Raw genomic sequence first — 24,249 nt, 5'->3', positions numbered from 1 at the left:
TGTTTAAAAAATTCAAACTGATGTCCTGAACTTTCAGTACACAGCCCACACTGGTGAATTATTTAACACTTTGGTGCAAGAAAGGGAATTTGGGGTTTGGGCGGTGCTGCTGTAATCCGAGCAACAATTAAAAGTCATGCGACATGTTAACTGTGAACTGCTTTAAATGCCTTTTGGCAAAATTGTGGTGGAGGAAAGGAGTGCCGGTGAATGTCAGGTATGCTTGATATTCCCTTTACTCAATTCAAACTGATGTGCACTGCTGTGGGGCTTTATAAACTGCTGCGGAGTGCGGTGAGTGTATGCACCAGCAGAGGGAGCCAAAGTCACACGACTGCGCTGTAAATGATGCCCAAAATTCCCCGTTTCATACATGTTTTAATCAATAAAGATGGGCATGCTCAGACGGTTCATTTGAAGGGAAAAATAATTAAAAGCTTCAATGTCTGCCATGTTTAATTTTAGTGTTTTTAAGGATTTGTTTGAGACTATGCAAAACATATACAGTTAAAAATAAATATATAAATAAATAAATGTTTTTTTTAAATGTAGGAATTGCAAAAAGCATTTGTCTTACAGGAGATTTGATTTTAAACGTCCATTTTAATCCTTTGCATGACATCACCTTGAAATATTCCGTGTCATTACCCTGAACGGTGTAGCCGAGCTGATCAGCTGTAAAGGGTTAAACTTAGTCAAGACACTGAAACCCGAGACAGTTCCTGATGGATGCGCCCGAAGGCGGCTGGGACATTTTAAGGAGTTTGTTTTGAGTAGAATTCTACCAGGTGCGTTTCTTTTTAAATGTCGTCGTGATATTTGGCACGGGTTTAAGGTAAAGCTGATGCGCCCTTTGTGCCCCGTGCTCGGCGCACCGCGTCTCGACGACGGCGGGGAAGAAGTTGCGCATTTCCAAATAGTCGAAGTTTATGGATTGTCCCTCTGATTGGCAGGAAGCAAACGTGTAAGTACCACGTGTGTGCTTTTTTGTTCTTTGAGGGTTTTTCTTGTAAACAAATATGGAAGAACTGTGTTATTTCCTGGTTCTGTCCTACCTGTGGAGTCAGGTGAGCCGACATGACACCTGTGTAAAGCACCGCGGGCGAACGTGCGGGCGAGCAGCTGCGCGTGGGGCGCTCTATTAGGTTGTAGTTCGACCTTATCAAAGCTGTCTGGAGGTATGTGGTGGGACATGGAGTTCTACTGGCTGTCATGTGCGAGGACATTGGTCACTCGTGTTGTAACTGCTTCACTGTGTTTTGGCAGTAACTTATTTCACTACATCAGCTTTTCATTCCTTTCTGTGTTTCTGTCTCAGAATGGTGGATTATAGTGTTTCCGATGTACCAGAAGTCCTATTCTCAAACAGTTTTAAACAAGTTTTAAAATGGAGGAGCTGGCTCTAATGGCCTTGCTGGAGTGCCCTCTGTGTCTGGAGAAGCTGGATGCGTCAGCCAAGGTCCTTCCCTGTCAGCACACTTTCTGCCTGCCCTGCCTGCAGAGGCACGAGGCTGACCAGTACCAGCTATTTTGCCCTGAGTGCCGCGCTCCTGTCCCGGCCAGGACCGCAGAGGAGCTGCCGACAAACCTCCTGCTGGTGCGGCTCCTGGAGGGGCTCAACGGTCCCTCGGGCCCCAGCAAGAACAACCAGAAATCCCGCTATGCAGTGCCCGTGTCCCGGGAGAGCTTAACAGCCAGGGACGATAAACAGTACCAGGAAAGTCCAAACAGAGAGAAGCAGGGGAACAATGAGGTGAGTAAGGCCTCAGCCCAGTCATCTACAGCTATATGAGAAACAAAGTGGAACTGTAAAAACTAATATGTGAAACCCAAACTCAAGTGTTGCACATCACTACTGACAAGTATAGTTATTTGTTATTAACACTACACTACACTATACGGGCTGAAGGGTTTTACACAGTAGTAAAAATGCAAGTGTTTGCCCTTTCACTTGTACTACCTAACCTTTGAACTTTGGGGATTTTTAATATGATGGAATATCAATCTTGGATGTAGATAAGATCCTTTAAGCAAACTATAGAAAATACTATAATTATCAAGTGATGGGGGAAAAACAGATAGCACTTTATGCCGTTAATCTATAGAAGTGCTGCTGAGTGATACACCCACACGCATGCAGGGCAACAGGAGGGAAAAACCAACCAGATGATAATATGTGTGTCAACTCCATGGAGAGCTGTGGTTTACTGCTCGGTTATATTTCCAACAGTAGCTAAGCGATATTTTTCGACTAATCTCCATACATCTGAAAGTTTGTGGCTCATGCAAAACAGAGTACTTCATATTCCTAGCATTCTGGTGTTTATATATTAAAAATAAAGCGTTTAAAGAAGAAAACATATTTCTACTTAAAGCAATGCCCCTGAGGGGACAAATGATGGGCATTCTTAGGAAGGTGGGCCAAGCCGTAGAACAAGTTGGGGGAAAAATGTTCTATATGCCAGAAAGTGAAGTAAAGTGCACATGAATACAGCTAGCTCCATAAGCATTTTTTGACAATTATACACTTTTTGCCCCCTGCACATCACCACAGTGGATCTGAAATCAAACAATCATCATGTGACTAAAGTTCAGACTTTTAGCTGAAAAGTCAGTGAAATTAATCAGTTAATGCAATGCTTTTGTAAAACCCTTTTAATTAATGCTGAAAGTCTGCTGTTTTCTGTGGTGGTGGTGGTGGTGGTAAAGTTAGAAAATCTGTGTTTTCCCACTTTATGAACCCAATTGGACCTCCAACTTTGGCTCTCTGGCAGTGATGCAGGCTTTTGGGTGCCACCAGAAAAAATTGGACGACAGTTTTATTTGTGTGCAAAATGAAAAACAAAAAACAAATTCAGCATGCAGATTTAGAGATTGCCATAGGCAGAAGAAGATGATGAAGAGGGAATTATACAAAGCCCAGTGAACTGACTATTTCTTATGCATTTTTTTTTTTTTTAAATTAGTATTATATGCATCTCTGCAAAAACTTTACAGTCCACAAATCTGCGTTCTCACATGTGCGAGCTAAACAAGAAGAGTTCAGTATTCTACTTGAAACCTGATTTGAGTTCAGTCACAGTTCAGAAAGCTGAGCCTGTTTCGTTAAACCGAGTTAGTGATCATTTTGGCTTCTTCCGAATGCTGTCATGGATACAGTATGTGTCAGTCTGATTAACTGTAACCCGATGCTACGATGATTGGCCGTAAAGTGGATGTAAACACTTTATCTACAGACTTGATACAAAATCCCTAAACCATCAATTTAAATTGCACATATGACATTTTCCACTGGTAATAATCAGTGAAGCTCAGGGTGTAGCCTGCATTTAGTTACGGAAATCACGAGGAGACTTGTGAAATTGTTACTTTAAGTATGACTTGAAGTCCATATTAATCAGATTTTGTGCCCTCTCAGGCAGCGTAATCGCTTTTGTGCCGTTTTCGAAAAACTCCAAACTGAAGTGTAAACTTGATACAATCTTGAAAGGGGGAAAAAAGAAAAAAGAAAGGATGTGTCATATAAAAGTCATCTTCATATCTCAGTGGTGCATCAGTGCCGGTTCAGCGCAAAATTGTTTTGTCATCCCACAATCTAACTCGTATTACAAGATGAAGCACAAATTAAATGCAGAGTGTTTCTGTAGCACCTCACACCAACTGTCACTTATTTTCTTAAAATGTGTCATAGCCGGGGATTTTTACAGATGAAATTGCAGAGTGTGGGATCTTTAAAATCTTACATTATGTAAGAAATCTTAATTATTTCAACATAAAGAAGCTGAAATTTGACTTTCTTCCACACTTTAGGCTGCTCACAGAGCATCAGTGTATAGCCACAGAGGTGATCTGTCAGGAGAGCTGTTCCTCTCGGCTGGTAACGCTATCACACCAAAACACAAAGGGGATGACAACTGGCACGCCGGCGACAGTAGCAGTGCGTCTGTCAGTGCTCAGCAGGTCGTCAGCCAGACACCTCAGCTGCAGCCCCTCCAGCAGCTCCAAGCACCAGCTCTGTGCAGAGCACTGTGTGACTTTAAACCAGAAGAAATGAATCTGGAAGACAGCAGATATTTTCTCAGCTTCCTCAAGGTGAGCCACTCAGACTGCTGAGTTAGTGCAGCAGGGCAATATAGTGTTCATGGGGTAATTGTGTGTGCACAGTTTTAAACCTTTTAAATAGCATCGGTTTTACTTCAGTGAACCTCTAGAGTGAAAAAGTATAAAGGTTCCTCTGCAAGAAATATGCTACAAGCCTCGTTTTTAGAAATTCAGTTATCGCACATGCACTGAAGTTTACAGACCACCATGGCGGTACAAATGGACCAAACTTCACATATTTATTGTGGCTAAAAAGCACCTGTATTTTATTTCTTTATGATTTCAGTAAGCTCCCCAGTAATGTGAAAAAGACAGTTTTCAAAGGGGTCTGTGCAGTCTGTAATGCTTCCATAGAATTAAGGGCCAGATTTACTAAACAGGGCAAAGTAGCGTTTGAGCTCAATCCCCAGACAGCGCTGATAGGTGTTTGCTATTTTCTAAACACAGGCACAGTTGATTCATTTCAATATCAACTGGTAAAAATGAGACATGCTTTAAATATCTGCAGAATTAGCAGTAAATTGTGTGTCGCAAATATCAGTAAATGTTTTTGTGCTTGATTTAAATATTCTCCTTCTTACGTTTTGCACCTTATGAGGTCACCTTGCGACACATGTTTAACAGCGTCAGTCGCAAATCTGTTACTCCCTGTAAACACCTTTTTTTACACCAAAACCCAGTTTATGGAGCAACATATTAGTAAATCTGGTCCAGAGAGTGTAAGCAGCAGCCATTTGCTGATAGTCAAATGCTCTTTATTCATTGATAGTCTGATATATTCAGGTGTGTGTTTAACAGAAAGTCCTTTCCAGGACTTTACACCCAAGGGAAACAACTAAAAAAAAAAAAAAACCCAAGAGCTAAATCTCAGACTCCACAATGCAATTAGGAAAAGACTGAACAAGTTAGGCTTGTTTGGTAGGGTTGCCAGAAGAACCCTACCAAACAGTTGAGGTTTGCAAAGTTGCTTCTGAACAAAGCGTAAGACTTTATGCTTTGTTCAGTGACCAGTGTGCGGATGTTTGGTCATAATGCACAGGACCATGTTTGGAAACCAAACACAACATATCAACACCTCATACCAGCTGTCAAGATGATGGTGGAGAGGTAATGTGAGGCCATGTGGCTGACAGCTAAAGCTTGGCTGAAAATGGGACAGTACAGCAGCAAATCTACAACAGAGTAACTGAAGCTGTGCATGAACAAAAAGTGGACCAAAACTCCTCCACAATGATCTGAGACACCGATAAAGTCATACGGTCATAGTTTTAGCTGCTGGTTTGACTACTTGCTTCGGTTTAGATTTCATAGATGCATAAAGGACAGATCTGTCAGTTAGCTAGGATGTTAGAAGCCTTTCAACTGGTGTATTGACTTATCTTCTGTCATGGCAGGGAAACAGCAGTTTTGAATTGATGCTTAACCCCTTGAACTTAATCCTGCTTTCTTTTATATTAAACCTGTGTTTGTAGCAATCTGTGAATACAAAGAGCGCAGGAAGTCCCCAGCAAAGACTGCTACATAAGGATCACCGCTTTTATTCTTTTCACTGTTTTCAGAGACTGAAAACTGAGACTTGTGGAAACGGAGGCTCAGACCTCCATTGCAGCAGTTCTTACTTACCCTGGATTTCTGAGGCAGTTATATAAGGGCCTGGGTACTTTTGTGCCCTCCATTAAAACGCCCTCGACCGAGCCTCTTTTGTTTCTCAATCTAGGTGGTCAAATGTTGTTGTTTTTTTTAAGAGGCTGGCCACAGAAAAGGACAAGGCCTGCAGACACAAAGGGAGCTTATGTCACATGTTCGTGGAGAAACACAGAGTTTCCAAGCTGAGTGCTCAGTCTCTGGGGCAAGCGCACTCTGTTAAATCCATCTTGTGTCCCGTCTTGTGTGTGGTTTTCAGTCTGTTATTTATTTTGTGCTTCATACAGGGAGACATTCTTACTTTCATCAGGCGGGTGGATGAAAACTGGATCGAGGCCAAGCTGGGGGAGAAAGTGGGATTCTGCCCTGAGCAGTTTACAGAGGTGAGTTTCTTTTCTTCCTTGGATGTGAGTTGTGACCTTTTCAGCGCGATCGAGGTCGACACCTGCCGTTAGCCACTTTTCTCCGGTAGTGTAATCAATTGAACTGCAGATGTCGTCGCCGGATGCCATTAATTCCAGGTCACTGCCGGGACGCTAACTTGCTTTTCATTCAAATCTCTGATTTGTCAGTAAATGTCACTCCTGCTCTGTAAAGTGCTGAGGCAGAAAGCTAATCTGCGAAGCCCTGCTGTGTCTGCAGCTGCTCATTAGTTTGTGACTATGTGGCTTACTCAGGGTTGCGGGGCTTGCTTAGCTGGCTGACTGTCATTTGTTTTCCTTTGCACTTTCTGCCTCCAGGAATTAACTTCACCCATGCTGGAGGGGGGCTGTGTTTGTTCATTCAGTCGCTGGGGTCAATGCCTCATTCACTTCCTGTTTACTTTCCTAACTTGTCATCTGCTTTGCTGTGATTTCCTCACTAATATACCCCCTCTTCTTATTAGTCCTCTCTTTAATGCATGCATACTTTTATCTCCCACTCACCCATGTCTTCTCCTCGAGCCCTGCTTCAGTGATGCTCTTTATCTTTCTCCTTTCCACTTTCCTCCTCTCCTTTCTGAGCCAGCCTCTTCCTGTGTCGTGCAGCCAGGCGTAAAGACACAGTAATGCTTTCTCTGCTTGGGTGGCATAACAGCACATCACTGTGGAGAGTGAAAGCATTAACCCTGCCAATGCCTGTCTGCCTGCCTGTCTGTCTGCGCGGCTCATTTCTCAGCAGTATCCAACCCTGCCTGGCTTATTGGCTGGTACTTCTCACGCTCTCTGCTGCCTGCCTGTCCAACAAGTTGTAGGGGTGAGTCTAGCGGTGATAAGTGGGTGTATTTAGACAGATTTTTAGCTGGTCAGCAGGAGCAGAGGTTGGCAGGTGCAGGTTAGAGCAAGTTTGAGAGGAATTGTTTTTCTTGACTGAGGATTTTCCTGTGTTACGTTTCTTACTGTGGTTCGTTTTTATGCATTCATCCTATTCCAGCCAAACTCTGTGGCTGCCAAACTGCTGAAGGGAAAGAGTCGGAGGGGGGGGGATCTAGCAGAATTTCACCATCAGACTTCGAGCGGGGGCAAAGACAAGGCCACTGACGCATCCAGTAGGACTGCCCATTACGGAGTCCCTCAAGCCCCGGCTAAGACGCCCGTCATCAGCACGTTGCCCCTCTCCAACCAACGGAAACAGCCCGTAGCCGGAGGAAGCAACTTTTATCAGACAGGAGACAACAACAACACCTTCAACAGCTACAACCGTCAGGGTCAGACGCAGCGCCTCTCTGTGCCCACTACCACCCGGGGCCACTCTCATTCTTCCAGAGTGAACTCTCAGCGAAGACGCCACTCTGATTCGCACAGACACCTGTTACAAGTGAGTCACATAACTCTCTTATTATTTATTTATTCTTTTCTCCACCTCTGCTCTAATCTTTTAATTAAAGCTGGGTTTGGCTTTGCTCGCAGTGATTTGCTATAACAGAAAACATGCTGTTGGCAAAAAGGTGAAATGGTTTTATGTGCGATAATAAGAGGTGTTTATTTGAGTCACTGATCAAGTTGGCCTCTGGTTAAGGGAGGGAACCGTGACACTGTAAGCTGCAGGAATGAGTGAGAAAGAGATCGCCCTTGTGATTAAGTGGTTCTCATTAAGACGAGACACATGTGGGAAAGGGAAACAAAAGAAGTGAGGAGTGGAGGTGAGTGGACCGTAACTTTTGAGAGGTCTTTAATCACGAGTCCTGGGACAAAAGCCAGGATTTCCCGTCTGAGATGAATTATAGTTCCACAGGGTGGGTTTTCTTTTTTTCTCTCTTCATCTCAGGGACATGTGGTTTGTGATGTTGTGCGAGTTTGAATCCTCACAGGGAGAACTGTCAAGCAGGAGAGAAAAGAGGAAATCTCTTCTGATTTGATGGGATTGTTAAAATGACTCATTAACTTATTTTTTTTTAACTCTGAGGGAGCACAGAAGAAAGCAGGTCAATTTTACTGTCTAAATTAATTATTACCTCTAGAAGACTAGAAGTCATTAACAGTCTTGAAACTGAAGATTTTTGCTGTTTCATTGTTTAGTGAGGCTGGAGTTTGGGAATGTTAGTGTTTCAGGCTATTGGGTTCATAGCCTTTCCGGCACTAACATGATATCTGCTGCATACTTTATGAAGATTGTGTAGCAATATCAGGGCGAGGCATGATTGGTAAACATGTCCCTGCACATAGCTTTAACCAAGACAAGAAGAGTTAATTTCTGAGAAAGCTTGTGATAAAACTTACTCGGGAAATGACCCAAAAGCTCCTATAAATCATTAGCACGTTGGAGTAAATAACCGGACATAGTGCTGTTATTTCACATTAGAAAACAGCGGTGATGTGGCACCAAGTCACGGGGCCTAAGAGTACAGTGCTGGCATGAAAGCCTCTGGAAGGCTTAATAATGTAACGCGCTGCCAAATTCCCTGCCCTTCAGAATAGCGATTTCCTTTGATTCCTTTCAAACGTGTCGGCTCTGCCCTGCAATTACACATGTCAGAGCGCAGAAATGCTCAACCTCATGCAGGTTGGAGAGAAACAGGAGAGGAAGGGAGGCGGAGGGGAACGATAAGAAATGAGGAAACGGGGCAGTACGGCAGGAAGAGGAAAAGCTGAGCGTCCGAGAAAATGGTATGGAGCGAGGGAGAGAAACGCGACACATTTTCAGGCTGCGAAAACAAAAAACGCATGAAGTGGGAAGAAGGAGGAGGAAAAAATGAGAAATAGATGTGGAGAGTGGGAGGCTCAGAGAGTCCCTCAGTGTGTCTGCTTATCGCTCTCATGCTGATGATGATGATGAGTCACTAGTGAAGTTGCTTACATAACAGACCCCTCTCCCTCTCTGCCCTTCCTTCAAACTCCTTCCTCTTCACTAAGCAGGTAACGCTCCCTTTCACATCAGCGAGCCTGTAATGGCAGACGAGCCACACACTCCCCCTTTTTAAGGGAGCGGAGGGGCCGTGTCCCTGAAGCTGAGGCTGAGCTCTCCAGTGACCAAGACGGCATGTTTGTGCTATTCTTGGTGCCGCTTCCCATCGGCTCTTACCTCTGACTCTCGCCTGTTTCTTTTTTTTTTTTTTATTTTGCAGCTTCCCTCCCACTGTGGATGAAATAATGCATATTAGTGTGAATATCTGCACAGTTATGTAAGAGCAAACTTTAGGATTAATTTGAAAAAAAAGTTCACTCCCCTATCATACTTCACCAGAATATCTGACATCATTGTAATTGTTATCAGTGGTTATGCAGTCACCCTGCAAAGTGACTGCATAAAAGAGCAGAAATAATTAGGCTGAGTTATTTATACGGCAGTTTTCAAGTGCAGAGTCACAAAGTGCTTCCGAAAACAGAAAAAATAGATTTAAAAGTAAAAACAAGATAAGTGGCAGACGGTTCTCTTCAAATCTCAAGCTTAATCGGAGATGGAAGACCGAAGATAGACAGATAAAAGTTTAGGTAAACGCAGATCAGAAGAGCTTTGAGGCTTTGTGTTTGAGTACGACTGCAGTTGATCTGTAATCTAGTTCACTGTTTGACTGTGCAGAGGTACAAAACAGGAAACCTGAATTAAATTCAGATTTTGATTAGTCACACGTGATGGATTGTAGGTGACCTGGTCAAAAGCTTAGTGGCATTTTAGGCAAAGTAGATTGTTAAGCTAATGCAGCAAGGAGGGTATTACCTTAGTTTAGATGAAGTTACATGAAAGTATGAATTAATTATTTTAAATCTTCATTTTGACATAAATGTGTTTTAGCTTCTTACATTTACAGCTTTGCTTCTACTGTTATTATTCATTCAAGGAAATGAAGAGGATCTGAATATACTGGGTGGGCCATTTATATGGATACACCGTAATAACATCGGAATGGTTGGTGATATTAAAGTTCTGTTTGTGGCACATTAGCATATGTGAGGGGGCAAACTCAAGATGGGTGGTGACCATGTTGGCCATTTAGAAGTCGGCCATCTTGGATACAACTTTTGTTTTTTCAATAGGAAGAGGGCCATGTGACACATCAAACTTATTGGTAATGTCACAAGAAAAACAATGCTGTGCTTGGTTTCAACGTAACTTTATTCTTTCATGAGTTATTTACAAGTTTTGACCACTTATAAAAGGTGTTCATTGTGCTGCCCATTGTGTTGGATTGTCAATGCAACCCTCTTGTCCCACTCTTCACACACTGATAGCAACACCGCAGGAGAAATGCCAGCACAGGCATCCAGTATCCGTAGTTTCAGGTGCTGCACATCTCGTATCTTCACACCATAGACAACTGCCTTCAGATGACCCCAAAGATAAAAGTCTAATCCACTTTCCAGGAAACTGTTCATCTAGGAATGCTCGGACCTGGCACCCATAATGTGGTGGTGCACCCTCTTGCTGGAAAAACTCAGGGAACGTGCCAGCTTCAGTGCATAAAGAGGGAAACACATCATCATGTAGCAATTTCAAATATCCAGTGGCTTTGAGGTTTCCATTGATGAAGAATGGACCCACTATCGTTGTACCCCATATACCACACCAAACCATCACTTTTGTTGTTCCAACAGTCTTGGAGGGATCCATCCAATGTGGGTTAGTGTCAGACCAATAGCGATGGTTTTGTTTGTAACTTCACCATTTACATAAAAGTTTGCCTCATCACTGAACAAAATCTTCTGCGTAAACTGAGGGTCCTGTTCCAATTTTTGTTTTGACCATTCTGCAAATTCTGTGCACCGATCTGGGTCATCCTCGCTGAGATGCTGCAGTAGTTGGAGTTTGTAAGGGTGCCATTTGTGAGTAACTAATATCCACCGAAGGGATATTTGACTAATGCCACTCTCCAGTGACATGCGGCGAGTGCTACACTGTGGGCTCTTGCTGAATGAAGCTAGGACAGCCACTGATGTTTCTTCATTAGTGACAGTTTTCTTGCGTCCACATTTTGGCAAATCCAACACTGAACCAGTTTCACGAAACTTGGCAAGCAGTTTGCTGACTGTAGCATGGGAGATGGGTCGTCTCGTAGGGTGTCTTGCATTGAAATCTGCTGCAATGACCCGGTTACTGCGTTCACCAGATATCAACACAATTTCGATCCGCTCCTCACGTGTTAACCTCTTTGACATGTCAATGGCTGTGAACAAAGAGAAACTTGTAAATAACTCATGAAAGAATAAAGTTACCTTGAAACCAAGCACACCATTGTTTTTCTTGTGACATTACCAATAAGTTTGATGTGTCACATGGCCCTCTTCCTATTGAAAAAACAAAAGTTGTATCCAAGATGGCCGACTTCTAAATGTCCACCATGGTCACCACCCATCTTGAGGAGTTTGCCCCCTCACATATGCTAATGTGCCACAAACAGGACTTTAGTATCACCAACCATTCCCATGTTATTACGGTGTATCCATATAAATGGCCCACCCTGTACATTTAAAAATAACCATAAGTTTATTTTTGAGTACAACACTTATTTTCATTGACACATGGGTTATGTATAACAATGTCGACAAGATACTGATAGACATACATTATTATTAGCTACTTGTGCCTACTTAAGTAAGGCTTTCCTAAAAGTCAGTTTTTAGATTGCGCCAACTGTGCAAAACCACAGAGGACTTTATAGAAAGAGCAATAGAGATAAAATCTAAATTCTTGCAAGGGATAGAGAACTGACCTGTAACTACTTATTCTTCTGTGAGGGAGGTCAGGTTTTTTTTTTTTTTTTGTTTGTTTTGTTTTTTTAAGCACTGCCAAATTTTGAAATCAGATCCCATTTTAAATCTCCCACCTTTGTTTGTATATAAATAAGAACGAAATTTAAAGGACAACGTGGTTCCATTAAAACACGAGATAGTCAGCCGTTGTTCTGAGAAACCGTTCTACTTTCACAAATCGTCCTACCCGTATTATAATTTGATGGTGACTTCTGACTAATCCAAACCATAACCCTAACCATAAGAAATATTGGCAATGGGTTAAAAAAAAAAATGAAGTAAATGTGGGTTTTGTGTTGTACACATGTGCAGAAACAATGGGTAGGATGGATTCCCAGAACACCGTGTCAGACCCCTTTGAATGCCCTTGCAAATGGAAATTACTGGTGTGGACACTGCGTCCAGTGTCACAACCAGAGGTGGGACCAAGTCATTGTTTTGCAAGTCTCAAGTAAGTCTCAAGTCTTTATCCTCAAGTCTCAAGTCAAGTCTCAAGTAATGTCAGGCAAGTCAGAGTCGAGTCTCAAGTCACTGGTGTAAAAGTCCGAGTCAAGTCACAAGTCTGAAACTTTGAATTTCAAGTCCTTTCGAGTCTTTTAAAAAAAAAAAAAAAAAAAAAAAAGCATGTTGCAGTTATGCTAAATGTAAATATTAGACCATGTAATTTTTTAATCTGTTTTTCTCAACACATGACAAAATAGTGAACTTAGAAAATATACACAAATTGTGAAATTGCACCTCTTTAAAATGCAGCTCAATTAAACCTAGCTCCAAGAATAATTTTCACCGACAGTTCTGAGATAAGCTGCATGTTATTCTTGGATGCGGTTGTAGGACCGGCTTTGAAATCGCATGACAAAAATATCATACATAAATAAATGATATTTTTTTTAAAAATATCATTTAAAAAAAAAAACTGCATCACCAACGTAGCCTTGAAAACATTTGCTAGTTAGATGAAGTCAGCTATCTCATCGTAGCATATTTATATGCATATTTATAAGCATACGGTTCTTGGAGTGAGTGCATACACTCATGAAGTTTAGTAACTTCCGGTCACTGCAACAAGCCCAGGTACAGTTTACCGACGGATGGGTGCAGGACTTTGAAATGCACCGTGTAGAACGAAAGACCATCGTAGGTATCATAAGTTTACCAGTCTCACAAATTGTTGTCATAAATACACATTCGTTAACCGTTTATTAATAGGACCTTTGAGCTCAACGGTAATTAATTAGCAGTGGAAATAATTTCTGGTAGCATCACAGAAATGTAGCAGTGACAACAATATTGTATGCTGTAATCGTACTGGGCAATTAGTGATACAAAAAACCTGTTTTATCCTGTGAATAAAAGTATATGTTTTTGTCAATGTACCATAATAACAGAAGCGAAACGCAATATTGTGTCAGGACAATTCACTATTTATGCACAATAAACAAAGGAGCATAGCGCGACCATTTCTGTTCAGCGCCAGACTTGCTTGTAACCTATATCACCAATTATGTTATGAAAATGACGCATTAACTACAACAGCAGACTGACCTTTGTGTAAATGCTTGGAGCAGACTAACCTGTGAGCTGGAGTGTTCTGGGACGTTATATTTGATCTTAGAATGGCTGCAATCCAGGCCACCCGACGCCTCTTTGTTACTTCGGAAACATGGCTGAACAATTTCTCTTCAACGACGTAATCCGATAACAACCGATCTCTTTACCCGTCGGCTTCCCGTGGCTGTCATGCGACCGGCTATTGCAGTTAATAATACAACAGCTTCTTGACATTTTTGTGTTTCTTTTTATCGCTGTGTGACTGATTTTAATTGAAAGCCTGCGTGCGCTAGTACCTCTTGCCACGAGTTCCCAGAATCCTTTGCGGTTCTACCCGTGAATGACGTCACATTTTCAATCTCTATATAATATGCATGTTAAATTTTATATTTGGGGTAAAATATCAAGTCTTTTCAAGTAAACCGGTTCAAGTCCAATTCAAGTCCCAAGTCATTGGTGTAAAAGTCCAAGTCAAGTCACAAGTCTTAGAACATTTTTTCAAGTCAAGTCTAAAGTCATAAAATTAATGACTCGAGTCTGACTCGAGTCCAAGTCATGTGACTCGAGTCCACACCTCTGGTCACAACACTAGTAAAACTACATACTTTTTTCAGTCGCATACCGGAAAAAAATTTCCGATAAGAAGTGTGACTACATGTGCATTTACTCAAATTATATATAAATGATACATTGCCCTTGTGGTTTTGCACATATCAGCAAAACCACACGGAGAATAAGTTAACAATAAAAGTGCGATTCACCGATGTGACAAAATTATTCAGTAGAAGCACATTTTTTAATGATATGAAACATGATCTCTGCATCTTTATGATTTTGTGACACTGAGCATGTTCCAGTACCTCCAATGGGTGGAAACCATGACTTGTTAGTGAAGAGAAGAGAGGCATTCACCTCGCAGATATTGTCACCTAAAGGACTGAATGATGAACTTGCACTCAATGTTATGTAGTGGCTTCTCCATTATATTATTTTTTTGGGGTGTATGTGGTTTGAATTGTGATGTTTGCATTTCCTAAAAACACTATGCATCACTCAGTTGACTAAAGAATACATGGAGGAGTCCCTAATTGGCTGAATCTCTCTGAATGTGTATATATGTGCAAATGTTTGCATGAACACTTTTTTTCTCTGTACCTGACGAAGGTTGCACAGACTGACACATTGCAGTTGAATAAAAAAAATAATGGTAAGCGGGACAGTGTGTGGAAGTTATACTATTTTTCTCCACAAAGTTTTTTTTTTCCCCTCTTTTCACTCGTCATTGATTTTTCCCTTTTTTTTTTTTCTTTTTTTTTTTTTTTAGCTTAAAAAAACCAAAGCATTAATTGGTTACTAAAGAGGGAGACTAGTCAATAATATAAATCATCCTCACCCTCTAACTGGCTGTTTGAAATTCAGCTTACTCGTCCCTCTGCACAGCTAATTTATGTTGTCTGATTGGAGTTTTCATTAAACACATCCAGGGTGGAGACATAAGCTTAAAAACTGAACTCGAATAAAATCCCGAACCTGTAAAGTGATTGAAAGCTAGTGAGTACACTAGGGTGGGGGACAAAAGCTGCGTTCAAGGTTATTCTTCTTTTCACCCAATTGAAAAACTTTTCCATAACCATAAACATGTAAGAGAACATATCCATGATAATGAGTTGACAGGGTTTATACTTCCCAACATGTCATACATATAAACTTCATAAACAAACACTCGAAATAAAATCCAAAGACCAATAAATCAATCAAATCTATCAATCAAATGAGGTTTGAAATCAGTCTGCACAGATCTTATGTCTTCACATGTTTAAACAACAGTTCTATGTCTCTTTAAATTAATTATAAATTGCAGTTGTTTCGAATCTCATTTTGGCCTCATTAATCATTTTTAGCAGGAAAAAATAGACTTGAATAGTGCAATTTTAACAAATAAAATGTTAATATTGAAAATGACGCAGAAGACGTAACACGTAACAACGTCACACATCTGAGCTGGTTGGATGAGGGACAAGCCTCGTGCCTTCTATCATGCCCTTGGCGGGGGGGTTGCAGTGAGTGGAGAGCAACCTCAGAAAAGTGCAGCTGCAAGTGATCCCGCGAGGTAATTCCTGATGATGTCGGCATGATGCCACGGTGACTGGAGATCAAGCTGGATAGAAGTCAAACGTGTCATGTGCTGTTTGGTGGTTTTTTGATTCTGTGCAGGCCTAGCACCTTTTGATCACAGTTAAACATCATGTAATATCCGCTAACCAGCTTCAGCTTGACTAGAAGTCTTATCCATAATAACTGAAAAGACCTGTCCGGTCAGAGCTTTTGTGAATGTTTTCACCTCATATCATAATTTTTAGACACACATTATGACGTGGTGTTGGTAGTGTTTGCTTTTGTGACGGTAAAATGATCATTTCAGAAGATACAGGTTGCAGATATAACAAAAAGCCTTTTTTAATATAATAAAATTTATTGTTTTTAAGGGCTCCAGAAGTCATTTCCTCATTATTCTTACAAAGTGACCTGGAGTTCAGGTATTTCCATAGTAACAACACTATTTGAAGGCAGAGTAGTTCTTTTCCACAACATGGCAATAAAATGTAATAAAATGTGCTTTTTGTTAAGACAAGGCTGATGACTTTACTGACGTTATTTCACAAAGTCACACAGTAGCTCATACTTACTTTGGATGGTCATGGGATTAAAGCTCGTTATCAAAATCCCCGTCAAAAATATGAACGTGATTTCTACGTCTGCAACCTCACTGATGAACTATTTACATTTATTCATTATAATATTTCACAAGAGCTCATTAATTTATTTAGTTTTACACTTTTTGGGCATCCATACAAACTGTCTCACTTCATGTGAGGTCAAAGGATGTTGGCAAAAAGCTGCAGATTAATATCCTGTTAAATTAATGCGCGTGTTTGTGCTAGCAGGATTCAGACTGTAGGAGCAAGCCAACCTTTCACTCTAAATAAGACTTTATTTTCTGCCTGACTAATATCAGAGTTAGATTAGATTAGATTAGATAGAACTTTATTAATCCCTCGGGTGGGTTCCTCTGGGAAATTCAATTTCCAAAAAAGCACAGCACCGACAGAAGTTACAGAGTTACAGAATATTATATATATATATATAATACACACACACACACACACACACACACACATATATATATATATATATATATATATATATATATATATATATATATATATATATATATATATATATATATATATATACAGAGACAATATAAATAAAATATACGAAGGGGATAAATAGAATAAATAGGAATAAAAATACAAGTGAATTGCACATTTCAAGTATTGAGTCTATTGCACCGTTGACTATTTACAAAAGTATTGCACAAAAGGTATTGCACAGTGAGGTGAAGAGGCACTACAGCTTAGTTGTTCCCCCCTCCTTTGTCCTCCTGTTTCCCCTCCCTCTCCCCTCCAGGGAGGAGTTAAACAGTCTGATGGCGTGTGGGACAAAGGAGTTTTTAAGTCTGTTAGTTCTTGTCTTTGGGAGAAGCAACCTGTCACTGAACAGACTCTTCTGGTTGTTTATGGCCGTGTGCAGAGGATGTCTGGCATTGTCCATAATGTCCATCAGTTTCTTTAATGTCCTTTTCTCTGCCACTGTCACCAGAGTGTCCAGCTTCATGCCGACCACAGAGCTAGCCCTCCTGATCAGTTTCTCCAGCCTGGATGAGTCCTTCTTTGATGTGCTGCTCCCCCAGCACACCACAGCATAGAAAAGTACTCCAGCAACCACCGACTGGTAAAACATCCTCAGGAGCTTCCTGCAGATGTTAAAAGACCTCAGCCTCCTGAGGAAGTACAGTCGGCTTTGGGCTTTTTTATACAGGTGCTCTGTGTTGCATGACCAGTCCAGTTTATTGTCCACCCACAGCCCGAGGTACTTGTACTTGTTGACCACCTCCACCTCCTCCCCCTCTATCTGAACCGGCAGTGGACCTTCTCTGGACCTCCCGAAGTCCACAACCAGTTCCTTAGTCTTTGAGGTGTTGAGTTGCAGGTGGTTTGTGTGACTCCATGCGACAAAGTTCCTCACCAGACTTCTGTACTCCTCTTCCTGATCATCCCAGATACACCCCATGATGGCTGTGTCGTCTGCAAACTTCTGAATGTGGCATAATTCAGAGTTGTAGCAGAAGTCAGAGGTGTACAGGGTGAAGAGAAGAGGGGACAGCACAGTTCCCTGTGGTGCTCCTGTGCTGCTGACCACAGTGTCAGACGTGATGTCCTTCAGCCTGACGTACTGTGGTCTGTCGGTGAGGTAGTCGGAGATCCAAGCCACCAGGCAGGGGTCCACCTCCATCCTGTTCAGTTTTTCTTGAAGCATACAGGGCCGGATGGTATTAAAGGCACTGGAAAAGTCAAGAAACAGGATCCTGACCGTGCCTTTTCCCCCATCCAGGTGTGAGTGGGCTCTGTGTAGGAGGTACAGGATGGCATCCTCCACTCCGACACCCGCCTTGTATGCAAACTGTAGTGGGTCCTGGGCATGTTGTACCTGTGGTCGGAGGAGGTTGAGGAAGAGCCGCTCTAGAGTCTTCATAAGATGTGACGTCAGTGCCACCAGTCGGAAATCATTCAGCTCATTGGGCCGGTTCTTTTTGGGGACTGGGACGATGCAGGATGTCTTCCATAGGGCGGGCACTCTCCCCAGTCGCAGACTGAGGTTGAAGACTCGTTGTAGCGGCTCCCCAAGTTCAGCAGCACACGCCTTTAGCATCCTAGGACACACCTTGTCTGGGCCTGCTGCCTTTCTGGGGCGAAGCTTCCTCAGTTGTCTCCTGACCTGATCCACTGTGACACTGGGAGATGTTTGGGAGGAGGGGAGGGGGGGAGATGTCTTGCTGCTGAGAGAGGGATTGGAGGAGGGGGGTGTCATGGTGTCAGGAAGGGGGGGAAGCGAGGGAGGTAGGAGAGTGGGGATTGGACTCTGTAGTGAAGGTGAGGGTGGGGGGGTTGTGGGCTGGTCAAACCTGTTGAAGAAGTTAAGTTCGTTTGCCTTCTCCACAGTCCCCCCCCCCACTGTGCTTTTCTTGGTGTTGTGGCCTGTGATGGTTTTCACACCATTCCAGACCTCCCTCATGTTGTTCCTCTCCAACTTCTGCTCCACCTTCCTCCTGTAGGTGTCCTTTGCTTCCCTCAGGCAGCGTTTCACCTCCCGCTGTGCTGCCTTCATCTCCTCCTTCACTTTGCTCCTGAAAGCCTTCTTCTTCTTTAGTTTAGTTAGTTTCTCTGTGTAAGTATCCTTCAATATCCTTTAGCCGCTGCAGCTGCTGGGTCAGTGCACCTGGCCATAGCGTGACTGCAGTATAAATAAAGCCGGCTCTTTGTGGCTAAAATAAAAACCTAAGAATAGAAATAGGACACAAAGTCATGAAAGAGATGAATAATTTAAGACATTAAGTTATTCTTTGTTGTCAGTGCTTTGCATCTTTTTTTTTTTTTTTGTCCAAATATAATGTATACTGCTTCTTCATTCATTTAAAAACATGGTTGTTTTCTTTATGACAGAGATGCTCAGTCGTGGCCTCTCACATATGATGGAAGTCTGTCGTGTCCTCAGGAATCGGTGCACGCAACCTTACTTTTACACTTTTTACTTCTGCCTCACAGCGCTGCCTTTAAAAAAGCGAGACTGCGGTTACAGTGCTGGATGCGTCTGTCAGATGCATCTTTCTTTGTGCTGTTGAGTTACAGAGTGTGAGAGCACTGCAACATCCAGCCGCATACTGTAATAGCAGGAACTCTGAGCCCAAAGGCTATCGTTAAAGCTTCGAGCAGCAGTTTAGTGGTGGTGCTGTAAATACAAGCAGGAATCAGCAGAGAAGATGGGCGCAGCAATGTTATTTCTGCATCTTTGTTTTAAGTAAGAAAGACTAATGTGTTTGATTAAAGGGGAAAAAAAGCAGCACACAGGCCAGGCTTTATAAAGGTTAACCTAACACACCATATTTGAGTCTTGTTTGACTCACATCCTGCTGATTTCATCACTGTAAAATATTCTTTGCTCTAAGCTTTAAGTAGACAAGCTTTGATCTGTAAAGATACACTGCAAAAGAAGTCTGTTTACATTTTTCAAAGTATGACTAAGAATTTCAGAGGAAAATCCAATGAATCATTTCTTATGTGCAAACGTGTGACAGATTAAAAGAGAAACTTAAAGAAATGAGGAGAAATGTAGAGACTGAATGCGCTGCATTCTTGGAATGAACCGATTGTGAAATTCTGGCAACATACCAAAGTCATGAATGATTTATCTTTTAATCACACTGTCTTTGAACACTTGGCACAAACTGATTTGACGTAAGAGATAAACATCCACCACTGATACGCCAAATGTCAACTTATTTGCCAATGTCTGGGCAAATGAGTTGAAATTTAGTTAACATAGCCGGCGTATTGGTGTATTAGATACAAACCAGCAATTTACTATACACAACAACAGGTAAATTAGTGTTAGGAGTGTCAGCTTGCAGAAAGAGAGTAGCAGCTTGGCTGCCAGTCGGACTCCTGTTGTGTACTCAAGTTTTGTGATGCAGATCTACTTTTTTTCCCCACTTAGTGAAAGGTGCCTGAGTAAAAAGTTCTCAGCTGATAGCCACCTGCTTCCATGCACGCTCTTATATCTTCAGCTTTTTACATCGGTCCCCTGCTGCAGAGCCTTGTGTGTGGTGAGCTATGGCAGCAGGTCTTTGTTAATGCACCTTCACACCCTCTCATCCATGTTACGTAGTGCCCAAAAATGAGGTGTTGGAGGCGTAAAAGTTACATAATACTGCTTTATATTATCAGAAGGCTCACGTGCCATTATGCCTGTCTTAAAGGCATAACAAGCAAAGTGCGTAGGCCGCTGTTTAACAACACAACAACATTTAAACTTCTCCTCCCTGGCTCAACAGGGGAGCGAGCGAAAGAGGGAGCGGTGTTGAGCAGAACAAAGCAGAGATTTAGAAAAATCAAACGTTATTTCCTGATTGCATCGTAGCTGTAACGTTCTAAAGCATGAGAAATAAATGGGCCCACACTTCTGCACAGCCCTGCAGAAAGGCACTACCTTGGAAAATTTTGTGTGAATGCAGCCAACGTGTGTGTGGCCAGTCAAACAAACATGCTGATGTGCACCTCTTGAGTCCATTATTTTATACGTCCATGACGCAGATTAGCAGAGCAGAGAGCTGGAGACAGAAATGTAACCTGGCTGCTATATCCTTATAAACTCTGGCTGTTATTAGTCAGGATTACACGCTGACCACAACAAAATCAGAAGAAATTAAGACAATAGATTCAGAGATCAGGGTCTGTGCAGATAAAAACTCTTTATTCTTTTAAAAGTGTTTGTCTTTGCTTTGATCATGTTACATGTTTGCCATTGTTCATTAAAAAAATCAGCATCCTGAAGTTTTTTTACTGTTAATAAACATTCTAAAATAGAAAATCGAGTAAATTATCCTTCTTCTGATCATTTTACCACATTGTCGACATTAAACTGTTAAGTGAATTAAAATTGCATTCGGTATAGACAGCCATCCCAGCAAGCGGCCCTCTTTGGGGCCTATGTGAGGGGGGTGCTGTGGGCAAACCCACACATCCACAGTATCAGTGTGAAATTTGGCAAAGAGAGGCCCACAGTGGGGCCCATTGTGGGCCTGATCGTACCCACGGTATGCCCACACAGTGTGGGCTGTCCTACTGGGGCCCAGATGTGCTCTGTGGTACATTATTACCAGAATGTTGCTACTTTTAGTGACTTCTTTATCAATAGGGGTCTATTAGAAAATGGAATAGGTCCTGATTTCTTTCACTAATTGACTTCTTTTGCAGTATTTTAATAGGATCAGTTTAACTTCCAAATTGAATCGGTGGTTTTTCCCAGGCTCATATTTCTGACCGCATAATAGAATAAGGTCTGTCGTTTAAGTATCTCCATAACGGTCACATTTCCCTGTATGATATTTCCTTATTAATGTGCCAACAAACATGCCTATGCGGGCTCACATTGGGTAGGTGTGGGTGAACTGTGGGGCTGTGTTGGCAGGGCAAGCCCACACTTATCCCAAGCAGGCCCCAGTTGGGAGTGCCTAAATGGTGCCGACAGCACTCTAGAATGGACAGCACTTCTATATAATGACCCCTTCATTATATAGAATTTCTAGGTTGCCCATAGAAATCCAGCCCCACTGTTGGCCCACACTGTTAAGTTTGCTGGGATTGTGATTACGGGATGAATAATAAACGATGTACCATGAGGTGTCCTTTGCTTCCTATATGATAATTTTGAATTTATCCCATTTTAGAGCGAGAAGAAAATGACCAGCGAGACTCCGCCCACCATCTCTATGGCTCTGATGAACCCCCAGATGCCTTCTGCCTCTGCAGATGGCAAAAACTCCTCCACACAGCAGCTCTCCATCAGTGTGTGAGTCACTGTTTTGAAAAGTCATGGTGTGTTAATGGTATTATAATGTATAATGTCACATCTATGAGGTGTGAATAGAATAAGAAACAGTTATATGTGGCCAAAAAAGGGCTGAATAATCTGGATGTATATTGTTTTTGACTTCTCAGGTGTGCTGTCCTCTACTCCTACAAACCACGCCGGCCAGAGGAGCTGGAGCTGAGGAAAGGGGAGATGGTGGGCGTGTACGGAACATTCAAAGAAGGCTGGCTGCGTGGGTTATCGCTGAGAACGGGCAAAGTGGGCATTCTTCCCGGCAACTACGTCACTCCTGTGCTCAGGTGAGAGGTTGCGATCGCTGACCGCAGGAAATGGGAGCTAAATGCTATTTGGGTTCAGATAGTAACATAGTGTGGGCATGAAGATGAGCTATTTTGTACACTTATTTATGAATCAGAAATATAAAGCTGCATGTCACGGCCTGCTGCTGTTTTCTTTGTCATATATAGCAACAATGTGAAAGTAGACATTCATCACTATCACTATACTAATATTTTTGTTCCCAAAATACAGAACCTCGGCCAGACTGCTGGAGACCAAAGCGCCTAATGTGCCCTCGCAGTACAGCACTTTATCTGCAAAGAAACACACAGCTGCCAAGAACCCTACTGTGTTCCTTGCTCTTGATAAGGTGAATGGTGATGGAGCGATATACTCACCAGGACAGATCCCATCTGTGCCAAACGGAGCACACCATGCAATGTCGCCCACTGGGATTGGAAAACCTTCCTTCTATGGGGATTCACAGGGTTGGGAGACTGTAAGGCGCGTTTTTCACCCACACAGAGGCGAGTGTCAAACAACCACACTCTCTTGGCTTGATTGAATTATGCACTTTGTCAGGTATGTGACGATCTTTTATTTTTTTTTCAGGCTCAAATCGCACGTCCCACATGGGCAGTTCCCACGTTCCCTCCAACTCGCAGCACTTTGCACAACATCAGGCATCTGGCTACTCGCCTGCTCTGCAGAGGAAGAAGGGCGGCAGCTTTGTATCCAATGCTAACGTACCGCTGGGTTGGATGACTGATCCAGCAGCGCCCTCTTCTGCTGTGTTCATGAAGGACAGGGACAGCACTACCCCTCAGTCAATTCTAGTAAAGCCTGACATGCACAAGACCAGTACAGAGAAGGTAATGCCATTCTTATGAAATCAGTGTCATTAAAGTTGATCTTGCTTTTGCATATATATATATATATATATATATATATATATATATATATTTAAATCACGCTACTATTTGTGTGATTTACAGTTTGTTTTATTTCCATAGCCGGCAAAGTCTGTGCGGTTTGTCACAAATGAAGGCTCCCCTCCCCCAAGACATCGGACCGCCTCTTGGTCGTCAGGAAATCAGGTTCTCTCCAACAGCCGACCCGGGCCCCTTCCTTTAGAAGTGTGGGCCCCATCGCTCACATTGGGAAGGGACGGACCTGGGATTATCCTCAAAGATGGAAAAGGTCCTATTCTCCGGAAGGGGCTTGAAACGGCCATGACAGATTTTTATACTAACCAGAAGCCGACAACCTCACAGCCAACGTTGTCAGCTGTGTCAGCACAGTTCAGCCCAAGTAGGTATGTTGGATTTATGGGTTTGGAGCAGTGATTGATCATACAGTCTTGAAAGTCATTACTGATTTTTTTTTTCTTCCCCCCCCCCCCCCCCCCCCCCCCCCCCCCCCACAGACACAGAGTTGCCGCGACACATTTAGCCCAAACAGACTCAGAGCTCAGTCTGCTTCAAGGAGAGCTTGTCCTCGTCCACAGACAGCGACCTGATGGGCGGGTTCTCATTACTCAGGAGAGCAGCGGGCAGACAGGATTTTTCCAGAGCAGTATTCTTCAATCCCTCGAACGCCTCAGCTGACCGTGCATTCCTTCTGTAGTGATGTATATTTCTAAATACCATGTTTTAAAACTGCCAAGTGACTTGATAGACCTGGTGACGCGCCTAGAGCTGCAAAGGTTAATGCTGCCAAACGACAATTGGAAGGTGGAAGGTGTTTATTTTTGTTCTGAGTTAGAGTATGGGTAAATTCTCTGGAAATATTTGTTGCGTCCTTTAATGTCCATGCATGTTTGTTTACACATGTACTATTACAAGATTTTGCACATAAAAAAAAAACACTTAACGACTGTTCCTCGTTTTATACCCATGTTACACTCATTGTGAGTGCCTTTGTCAAAACCCATGAAGAAAGTATTAACTATATCTGTACATAATTAGAGAAATTATGAGGTGAAATGCCTTTCCGGTAATAAAGTATACTTCCTTGA

The 24,249-nt window shown here is 42.4% G+C and overlaps 1 protein-coding gene across 3 annotated transcripts; it reads left to right on the top strand.

Annotated features, from left to right (window-relative positions):
* Positions 1-686: 686 nt before the first annotated feature.
* Positions 687-24,249, top strand: sh3rf2 (SH3 domain containing ring finger 2). Of its 3 annotated transcripts, none has more exons than XM_085292088.1 (11): positions 687-964; positions 1,319-1,753; positions 3,811-4,092; positions 6,033-6,128; positions 7,159-7,542; positions 21,811-21,932; positions 22,082-22,252; positions 22,485-22,759; positions 22,845-23,104; positions 23,246-23,547; positions 23,659-24,249. In XM_085292088.1, exons 2-11 carry the CDS (start codon positions 1,388-1,390, stop codon positions 23,837-23,839), a joined length of 2,439 nt encoding a protein of 812 aa, XP_085148214.1. In that variant the 5' UTR covers positions 687-964; positions 1,319-1,387; the 3' UTR covers positions 23,840-24,249. The 3 variants fall into 3 exon arrangements, with proteins under 3 accessions (XP_085148214.1, XP_085148224.1, XP_085148232.1); XM_085292098.1 differs by lacking the exon at positions 687-964 and adding an exon at positions 972-1,178; XM_085292106.1 differs by lacking the exon at positions 687-964 and having other exon boundaries at positions 1,372-1,753; positions 23,246-23,543; positions 23,659-23,795.

Source organism: Mchenga conophoros, linkage group LG2 (assembly GCF_057382185.1).
Source record: "Mchenga conophoros isolate Kocher_MC1m ecotype Shallow Benthic linkage group LG2, M_conophoros_male_GT1.1, whole genome shotgun sequence".
NCBI classification, from domain to species: Eukaryota; Metazoa; Chordata; class Actinopteri; order Cichliformes; family Cichlidae; genus Mchenga; species Mchenga conophoros.
Note: the sequence above shows the minus strand (reverse complement) of the source record. Positions and strands in the feature narration are given on the sequence as shown.